This window comes from Pholis gunnellus, assembly GCF_910591455.1.
Source record: "Pholis gunnellus genome assembly, chromosome: 1".
Taxonomy (NCBI): domain Eukaryota; kingdom Metazoa; phylum Chordata; class Actinopteri; order Perciformes; family Pholidae; genus Pholis; species Pholis gunnellus.
The window spans coordinates 6,031,687-6,042,632 of record NC_136528.1 but is presented as its reverse complement, the minus strand read 5'-3'; the positions used below and the strand labels follow the sequence as shown (position 1 = coordinate 6,042,632).

The following is a 10,946-nucleotide window of genomic DNA, read 5'->3' as shown; positions in this document are numbered from 1 at the left end:
AACACTCAAACCGAAGTTTAAGAAAAGACTCCGTTGTTTCGTTCACTCTTCTTTTCGGTTTTAGTGTTTATCCAAGAAAGAAAGAAAACTATTCGCATAGCTGTGTTATAACTATCAGCACCAGACTGCATTTGAAGAACACAGATATACACTCAAACAATGAGTATAGATATCTATACTCAAACAATGAGTTAGCGGTAAGAAGGTTGGCGGACATTCGTAAAGCTAGTCTTTGCTAACTTAAGTAGAAGTTACACGGTTCTTTCACGGGAAAGTTCCAGATACAAAAAAGAAGGGACACACACACTATCATTCACACACACACACACTATCATACACACACACACACACACATACATACACACACACTCTTATCACACACACACATACATACATACATACACACACACTCCATCATACACACACACACACACACACACACACACACACACACACACTATCATACACACACACATACATACATACATACATACATACATACATACATACACACGCACTCCATCATACAAACACACCCACACACACCCGCCAACGGTCATTCTGTGTGTGCTGATGAAGCAAAGTGACAGTTTTAGACGTCGCTGACGCTCCGTGTGCTCGTCTCTCTTCTCTCTGGTCTGAAGTCACCACCACAGAAGCTCAGCTGTATACGAGTCAACCTGTCATTAAACGTCTCTTCAGCAGCACACACACACCGGCCGATGGTCGCTATAACACCGGCCTCCTTCCTTTTGGAAAATTCCGGGATGCAGCGCCAGTGGCACCGACAGCTGTATTTTTAGGAATGGGTGGATACCAAAACGAATATTATTTATTTTTGTCTCAGCGGTGAATGCCACAAGCCTATGCGATGGCGAGGAGGCGACCTATAAATGCTTGTATGAGTTTCTTCTTCTTCTCCTTCTTCACATTGCTGCTGCAGCACAAAGTCTGCAGAGCTGAAGCAACAAGGCTCACTGTCGCATTTCTATAGAACTGCCTCTTCGTTTCCTCTGTAGAAGTCATTGCATGTGTGTACAAAGAGCCACCATTGTCTGTTTTATGAATATGTTTTTCATCCTCCGCTTAACTTCTAACATCCTCCATGCAGGCTTAAGAGGGATTCCCTGAAGAAGAAGAAGAAGAAGAAGAAGAAGAAGAAGAAGAAAAATGCCAGTGAGGCTGAAGCTGATGTGACACAGCGTGTGCTGGAAGAAAGCTGACTCATCAGATATCAAACCCTTCTGGGAGCGACTAAGCAGCCGAGAGCAGCTCATCTCACCTAATGCCGAGCTAGAGGAGAGCCTTCATACACACACACACACACACACACACACACACACACACACACACACACACACACACCAAGGGAGCTTATCAGACAGGAGAAGACGTTGCACAAAACCGCCTCCTGCAGGAATATATCCAGCACCAGCTCCGGCCGAAACTATTTTTGGGTCCAGAAGTTCTAAAAGTGACTGCTATCCCAGCCGCTAACGAGGCTAAGAATGGCGTCCCGGTGCTCCAGCTGAAGCTCACCTGCTGACACCTGTAGAAACGTCAACAATCAGCTGAGAAGACCACCCATCCTCCATCTTTTTTCACTCCACCACCACAGTCCGGTGGCCTCGCAGACCATGATGTTTCGCGATCAGGTGGGCGTGCTAGCCAGCTGGTTCAAGGGGTGGAATGAGTGCGAGCAGACGGTGGCTCTGCTGTCGCTGCTGAAGAGGGTGAGCCGGACCCAGGCCCGCTTCCTGCAGCTCTGTCTGGAGCACTCCCTCGCCGAGTGCACCGAGCTGCAGGTCCTGGAGGGAGAGGCCAACAACCCAGGTAGGACCTCCAGCTGCTCAGACACCTTTTTAACCTGCTACACCGATCCACTGAGATGCATTTACAGACCAGAGTCCTTCATTTGTTTGTCTTCGACCACATCTTCCTGCTCGTGTTGGTCTTATTTAAAGGGGAACAGACCTATGAAATAATCCATTTTCACCTCATATTGGCAAATAAACAGTTCATTGTCTTGCTCTTTAAATTCATTTTAAGATATTTAAGATGACTGGGAAATTGGCATAGTCAAGAATAAAGCAATGCTTCTTCTACACTTCAGTGTTTTTATGATAAGTTACTGTCACATTAATGCTGCTTCAGGTGGCGTTCTGTTTTCTGATGGGAGAGAGAGACACAGTAGACACATTCACAAATCTTTTGCCCACGCATTTAAAAATTCAGAGAGCTTTCAAGGGCATGTTTTCCCAAAGGACTGCAATCCATGACCCTGGAACACACACACACACACACACACACACACACACACAGGCTCCACGCAAGTATTGGAAGACATTTCCTGTCCCAAACATTCCTGCAGATCCTGCAGAGTAATAAAAACCTGAATCACTGATGGTAGGAAACTGCATCAGTGATTGATGGTGGGTCGTGTACAGTGTGAGCTCAGCCGGCACCGGAGATGTCTGTCAGTCAGTCAGTCGGCGTGCCAGCCTATAGCGCTGGCTTTCTCTGTGTGTTGGTATCGTGCCCGGGAGGGGGGGGGTTCTGGCTGGGATTTGTTGCATCAGACTGCAGCGTGGCTATGGAAACAAAAACCCTGGCAACAAACCGGGCTCATGAAAAATAGAAAGAAGCTGCTGCGTCCGTGTGTACCTATGGCAACATCTGCATGCAGTGATACATCTGCTGGCTCACAGCGCGGTGACATAATGGCCCTCTGACACTCGCACTTATTACACCGAGTTTCCATCAGGGTTTACAATCGGGCCGTGGCTGCAGCTAGTGCAGGCCGGGCTCCAAGACGTCAAAGCATGCCGCACAAAGCTTCGTGCTGTCAGAGATCAAAGCACGTTGAAGACGACTCTTATCTCTCTTCTTTAGAATACAGGGCATCACAGTGTCTGGTGCTCTCCGTGGTGATACTGGAGTCGTAACTCATTGTGTGACTGATTTATGGTCGAGGTGGAGGTGAAAGATGAAGGAAATGCGCCTGTGGGTGGAAGAGGCTCGCTGTGGTTGTTTGTGAGTTGAACACTTTCACGTGTAGTGTGTGACCGGTGTTACATGCTAATCGGTTAAGTATCTGTAGATTTAGGGCGGTTATCATTAAGACCTGAGATCTACATCACACGTGCTTTGATTCTGGTAATAATTCAGTTTTAATTGACCCTGTTAAATGTGTTGCAGTACAAAGAAATATGAACACATTAGCATTAACGTTTACGCTGCAAATGATATTATTAACCTAAATAATGCTGGTGCTTCTTTTAATTCTTTTTGATGCAAGTTTTTAACAGTTTATACCTGACTTGTAGTTACAACAGATCATGTTTGCTGAAGACACATTATTCCCAAACAAACAGTATAAACAGAGTCTGGTTCAGCATTAGGACTCGTGTTGTTTACTTATTTATTTATTTATTACTTTCAACATTGGACTGAAGCAGTAGGTCGGATTTCACCAAACAAAAGTCTGCTCCAAATATTCAGCGCCACAAGCCCTGTCCAGTGGAATCCTTCTTTAGCATTAGCATCTTTAGTTTTTAATGGTCTTCTCCTCCTCCTGTACCTCCCAGATTAGATTTTTGGGCCACGCCTCTTTGAGTTTTCTCCCACCTGTGTCAGCTTGTGGTCGCTTCCCGTCCGCTGATTCAGCTGAATGAGCTGGAGTCAGCGGGCCTGACACACACTGCTGGAGAGGCTTGTCTGGTTACGTTACCCCTCCGGTATGTTGTGGTGTTTCAGTGCTCGTGTGTTGATGTGTTGGCCTGATCTTGTATTGATTATAAAGTGTCTTCCAGTTTGAAGTTATTTGTTCCCACAGCTACACAAGTAGTATACAAGCAGAATAGTTTTGTGTGTGTGTTACTGCTCTGTTAGCATTTTATATACATTTCTAATTCTCTAAATACTCAGTAGGGCACAGATTCTAGAGATGATGTCTTAGGTCATGAAAGTTATTTAGTTAAAATCAACTAAACTATCTACGATCATCCCTTGAATCGAATCTGATCAGACCTGCTGAATACCGTGTAACACAACAAACGATATTAGCAATGCAGCTGTAAACATGAAGTGCAGTCGAGCTCCGCAGGCTCAGTCGGTTAACAACAAAACCACAAACCGCTCACAGGTTGAAGGAGCTCCTCCCAGACCACGAGCCTCGTGTGACGTCAAGGGTTAACGTGCAGCTGGAAGTCTCGGGCTGAGTGGAAAAGGCAACTATTTGCAGAGTGGTGTACAAATGAATGGAATCCTCGGTGACCTACTTCTCGGAGCGGCTGAGAGGCGGCCTTGTTTTTGGGACCCGAGTTCGATGGGGAGAGACTGTCTCGCTGTGAAGGACGGGCGGAGTTACGTCACCGCAGGGTCTATCTGCTTATTTCATGTTGTTTTTAGAGTGACACTATTTATTCCACTCCTGTGAGTCATTTGGTGACTTTAAGGAGTTTTTAGCATTTTCTGAACAGCCGAGTACAGATGTGTAAAGAGCTCAGACTTCACTCTGTCATTCATTATCACCCTGACCTGATATAATAATAATAATAATGATAATGATAATAATAATAATAATAATATCACAGATTCAGCTGCTTTTGATGAAGAAACTAGGGCTGTCAAGGATGATCAATGTTAAGATTTATGGAGAACAAAACTTCTTTTGAGACAATCCCAAGAGGGACAGTGTTGGAGTTGGGACAGGACAGCGGTCCACTTTATTTTGGTGTGTCGTGCTGCTGACCTGGTACCACGCGGCTGTTTGAGCCACAAGGATTGGATATATAGGAGCAGCTGGAGACGGAGCTCTGCAGTCACTTGTGTTTTCACTGAGGATTCATCCATTTCTTTAGTTTGCTAATCCCAAAATTCCTTTTGTTTGGTCTCCATCTTTGTTGGTTAAATGCACATGGTGTACTACACATGAGCAGGATTGTATGAGTTATATATTCAGGATTTTATATGAATGTCGCTATGAAGCATTAGTTAAGTGTGAGTAAACACTTAGTTCATCGTTTATAAAGCATTGCTCCTACATTAACACTCATTAGTATGCAATTTATAACAACAGTTATACATGTTTTATTCTTGATTAATAATCTCGTCTATGATGTCTTTCATGATTGTGTTTTCATACTTTATAAATAATGGATTCCCCATTTGTAAATGAAGTATTAAAGAAATTACAAACAATTATTGAGGAGTTGTAGATGATTAATAACATCCTTTATAAAATGTTAGTAAATATTAATAACTTATTTAGATGTAAATTATTCACACATTTATATATATATAATGATTTAGATGTGCACTAATGGTTAGGGACTGTTAATATATGCTTTATAAACGCGTATTAATACTGGAATTCATGATTAATTCAGGTAGTTACTAGTCGTTGGTAAAGTGTTGTGACCTCATCTAAAGTGAGGACTGTCTTTGTCTTACAAAGCATTTATTAATGACATGTAAAGGCCATCAGTGCCTCAAAACACACACAAGTCTCCGTTATCTTCTCAACAGAAAAGGCAAATAGACACAACACAGTGATCAAGAACATGTTAATATTTATTACAAGATGCAAACAATATACTTAATAAAAAAGTAGAAACCTCTCAGACATTCATTCATGTACAAACCAAAACAAACAAATTCTCCTTCAGGAGAACATGTCGGGATAGAAAACGTTCACATTCACTCCACCGAAGCGTGGAGTTATTATAAAGTGTTACCGCACATTTTTATGGAAAAACATTGTCCGGAGGGCACCTTTTAGGAATAAGGGGGAGAGCACCAAGTGGACATCCTACCATCTACCATCTGTAGTACATGTTCACGCTCGTAAAAGCTTTTCATCACAGCCATTGTCTTCACATGTACAGATGAGTTTATGAACCTGGAGGCTTTTTTGGTATCATAAAAGGATTTTGGCACGTAAATGGAAAAATATCAAAATATGACTTCCAGCTAACAAAACAACACCTTTTCATAGAAGCTGCTGGCTTTGCTTCTACTGTTCTAGCGAGAGAGGAAGCTCACTGGTGCATGTGTCTGTGTGTGAGATGATTGACATGAAGAGGAACGTCTGCATTGTGTATAATGGCTCATGTACTCAGTGAATTCCTGTTGCTCTCTCTGCCTAAACTAGGTCTGATTGAAAAACCCGGGCTGGAAATCAGCATTCCTGGCTTAGGCGGTAAAGGGTTCCGGTGTTGGGGATACTGTCTAGGAATGTGGGCACGTCAGAGCACACTTGAGTCAGGCGCTTTGGATTGGGGTGGGGGGGGGGCACACGTTGGAAAACTGATTCCACCTTCAGTGGAGCTGAGGTCTCCTGAGTACACCGCGGTACAGAGGGAGGGCTGAGGAAAGGAAAAGAAGAAGACTGAAAAGTTGAAGCTCACTCGCTGCTCTCTGTCTCGTCCTGACTCGTTAAAATAATACGTTTGTAAAAATGTACTGTGTGTTTTCCTGGAGGAAACTCTCAGGTGGTTGCAGAGAAGTCACGTGATCCGTACTCGTATAACACTTAACAGCACCATGAAACGATGCAGCAGAACCTATGAGAAACCAAATGCTTCACATTTATATCTATAAACTCCGGCACCACCCTTTACTTCTAGTCTGATGTAGTCGACCAGCTCTGCCAAACGGAGCTTCTATAAATACTGCCCCCCCCCCCCCCCCCCGACAGAGCTACGAGTTTAGAGTGAAAGTGATCCTGTCTGATTTTTTTCACACACCTTTTTTGTCAACATCCTTTGTGCCTTTTTTTTTTTTCGAGGTCTCATTGGCCATTCTGACAAAGAGAGGGAGAGAGAGAGAGGAAACTCTCGTCTCTGGTTTGGGCGCCAAACTATTCCATTGCACCCACGCATGAGCAAACGGTTTATTTCTGGAAGTTGACGGCGTGTTCTGTGAACTCGTACTGAACCTCAGGAATGGGGACAGACAACCTGCCAAAACGAGCAGAGGGGGAAAAACGACATATAAAAGCTTGTCTTTTCCACTCTGCCTCTACAGCAGAGGCTTTCTTCTCTTAGGAGTGTGTGTGAGTGTGTGTGTGTGAGTGTGTGTGTGTGTGTGTCTGTGAGTGTGTGTGTGTGTGTGTGTGTGTGTGTGTGTGTGTGTGTGTGTGTGTGTGTGTGTGTGTGTGTGTGTGTCCACGCTGATGGAAGCCACTGGAAGCCTCAGACATGTCCGGCTCTCGATGTTCTCTCTGAGAGAGGACGGACGAGGTGTCACTGATTGCGGGGATCGTGCAATCCAGCGCTTCATAAATCCTGGAGGTCTAGTTTCTCTCACCGAACCCTTTCTGTGCGTCTCCATAGCTCTGATCCCAGCTTTGTGTGTATCTGTGTGTGTTTACACCCAGCCTCAGACTAAAAGACACACTTCATCATAGTGTGTCAAACGGTGGTAGATTATATGGTTTAATGGTTACTGTGGGTTGTTTGGTTCTGAAGGGGTAGCTGCCCTGTCCTTAACCCTGTGCAGGCTGGGCTAACCGGACTAGCCTGGTTTGGCTAACCGGTGTTGTTGTGTACACTGTAACACGGCTGTGTTGGACTAAGAGGAGTGAACAGGCTGCATATCAGCAAGTTACCTTCAACAGATGAACAATTATTACACCCTCAGAGAATTATGATTGTCTGAAGACAAGTGTATATGTCAGTGCAAACCTGACTATAAATATAATGTTATGTTGTAAACGGAGTCTTTATTTGCATCCTCGGATGGTAACAAAACAGAAATGCTTGTGTGTGAAAGTGAAGGAGAGAACAGGTGATAATGTTTCCCCTAACAATCTAAAGTGTATACCTGTAGCTGACGTGTTGTGATAAAAACTGCTCAATAATAAACGTGTAGTTAAAACTATGATACCTCTCTAACAGTGTCAATCACAACGCAACATGTTCTTCTTTGTAAAAGTTACATTTTAAGCTGCAAAGCATTTGTATTAGACTGCATTTAGATTTTACAGGTGTACTTATTAAAGTGTTTGTTTCTAATAGACTGATAAACCTTACTTTCAGTAAGTGTGATAAGTCAACATGGTACTTTGTAAACAATAATTCATAAAATAGTGCAATCTTAATATTGCCCGTTAAGTAAATGATTCAGGGATTATTTTAGTTTTCTGGCCCGTGGCAGATAATCCCGTCACGTGTGTGTTTACAGGTCTGTTCGCTGCCCTGATTTTAATTCAAAGGTCTGGATGATTACATGAGTGTGTTGCAACCGGACCTCGAGAGCCAATGAGAGGGAAAAGCTGGAGCAGCTGACTGTGATGCAGAGCAACGCTAAAGGCTTTGATATTGATCTGAAAGTTGCTGGTTGAAGTCCCAGCGAAACGGAAGTTAGCTCGTCTTTAGCTTCTGTACGGTGACAGAAGCTTCTGTAGCGGTGAACAGTTAAGAGGGATTTAAATCAAATCCTTTGCGTTTGATTAGACCGGTTTTGTGAAATACGTGACCACAGTCAGTTATATGAGCACTCTGGGTAACTTTGAAAGTTCAATGCCCTATACAGAATCTGAAATGAATAACTCCAGTCCACCCCCAACATTGTGGTCCGATGTGTTCATGGCAGGTTGAACAGCAGCCTTGGTGACTTAGTGAGTGTCTTGGAACTCTTTCCTATTTTCTAACAAACTAGCTTTTGACTGACTGTAACACCTAAACTCCCGTTTCTCTTCTCTTCTGTTACGTAACATCAGTTAAGTAACTTCTGTTATTGGTCACGAAACCTTTTTCACTGTTTTCCCACAGGAAACATGAAATACCATCGAAAAAACAGATTTATGTTCTCAAACACAGATATTTAGCTCTCTGGGTTTGCTGCTAAATTGTATTAGAGTTTTGTGATGGTTGACTTTGTCCCACCTTTAATTTTCTAGTGCTAGTTGGACTTTGACATAGAATAATGTATTTGTATGAACAAGCATTCAGCTGGCTTCTGTAACAGCTGACTGACTGTAGTGAAGGTGGAGTAGAGCTCTCCTCGCCTCCTCTTGCTGAATGGGTCTCTGTGTGCCGGATGCAGCCGGATGCTGAAGCTATATCCCTCCGGCTGTGGACAGCCGAGGATTCTGGGTAAACATGTCTGTCTCACACTCTGCAGAGCGTCTCTCCACATTCCCCATGACACTCGACTGTACGTCACACACTTTACTACACACACACACACACACACACACACACACACACACACACACACACACACACACTGTGCAGCAGTAACCAGTGTAGCCTGGCAGACTGACTGGGCTGTAGACAGTAGACATACTGGTGTGGTCAAACCAGTTCGTGTGGTTGCTGTATTTGTTGTTCATTATCTGTCCATGAGTTGAAGTTTTTGTTTTGGTTCCTACACAGCAGATTTAGAAGGTCAGTATTAAAACAGTTATTCTGATATCTGTGAGAACTTTCCCACCAGTATTCAGCACGGAAACTAAAACGTCTCGGTTTGGTTCCGGTTGGGATGGATGTCATGTTGGAAAAGCCATTGCAACAGCATTTAGACCATCGTTGGATGGGAAACCAAAAGCTTGTCGATGAGATATATATACATGTATATATATATATTTTTATTTTTTAGCAAATTACTTCATTTATCTTGATTTGCTGAAAAAGAAAGCACTTTATTATCAGGTATATTGTTGCTTTTTAAATGACAAAGATGCCCATTTTAAAACTAATTAAATACTTCTTTATTGTTAAATTCAGAACTCAAAATGTCAATGAGGCGCACAGTTGACTCATAGCATTCTTGTAGCACGTGGTGGTTGGTCTTTGTGGTGTTTGTCCCGCCCCTTCTCCATTGTGATTGGACGGGTGGGTAAAAAAGTAACCGTGACGAATGCCGTGTTTCCCCCAAAGCTGAATATTTTTTGTAGCGCGGCGCTTGGTAGCACGGCGTCAAACGCACCGCTTCCATTGCAAAGGATTTAAAAAAAGAATAAAACCGTGAAAGTGAAAGAGGCCTGAATACCTTCTTCTAGTAGACAGAAACTTTCCCTTCTTTTAAACTTCTCCTCTCTTTAACTGGCTTGTTTGTTGTTGTTGTTGTTTGGCAGACCGCAGACATTTATTAGTTTACAAAGACACATACCTATTAAGGCAACAATTACCAGAACCACACGACCAATACACCGCTGTGTCCGTGTGTGTGTGTTCTTCTTCTTCTTCTTCCTCCCAGCAGGTATGGAAATAAAGCTTTCCTCCACAAAGGAAAATAATTATCATTGTTGTTAAAGGAAGGGGGGGGGGGGGGAGCAGAGAGAGAGACGGACAGAGAAGTGGAAGGCAGGGAGAGCGTCTGATGGGCCCCTGACTGCTATTTCCTTAAATAGAGTTGTGGGCAGAGCGGAGGCTCACATTCCCAGCATAGCTGCGACGGCCTCAGTCAGAGACCTCCCCAACACTGGAGCGCTGCGTACGCTTCCACAGGTAGCCTGCAAACCAGACCCCCAACCGCCAGCTACTACTGCAGCCGGGGAGACGAGGGGATGTTGATGAGAGACTCGAGAGGAAGTGGGAAGGGAGGAGGGGGGGAGTAAAGGATAGCAAAGAATTGTTCTCCATTCATACAGCAGCCGGGTTCCTCCGAGGAAACCTCCCCCACTGCTGGGGAAAAAGACGAGACAATAAAAACACATCATCGGGCCTCTTTTCTCATCCCAAATGCACAAATATGTCCACAAGTAGCCCAGCAGGACAGACAGACAGACAGACAGACACAATTACCAGGAGATCCCATAGTTTCACTTCTATTGAAATAAAATCTAAACTTTAAAGTTATGATGTTTGACCTTTTTTTGGGCAGATTCTCCCTGTGAATACGTATAACCTCCTCCCTCCTCCCTCTGGTAGACGGGACATATTGTTTGATGTGTTTTTAACATTATCTTTGATGAGCCTGTGGAGCGGGAGTGACCA

At 43.7% G+C, this 10,946-nt stretch overlaps 1 protein-coding gene across 1 annotated transcript in view; it reads left to right on the top strand.

Annotated features, from left to right (window-relative positions):
- Nucleotides 1-10,946, top strand: part of samd4a (sterile alpha motif domain containing 4A) — a 43,761-nt gene that overhangs the window by 179 nt on the left and 32,636 nt on the right. The window contains exon 2 of the mRNA XM_079160056.1: nucleotides 1,112-1,833. Within this exon, the coding sequence (XP_079016182.1) occupies nucleotides 1,638-1,833 (196 nt within the window). The 5' untranslated portion in view covers nucleotides 1,112-1,637. The remainder of the gene's footprint in view (nucleotides 1-1,111; nucleotides 1,834-10,946) is intronic.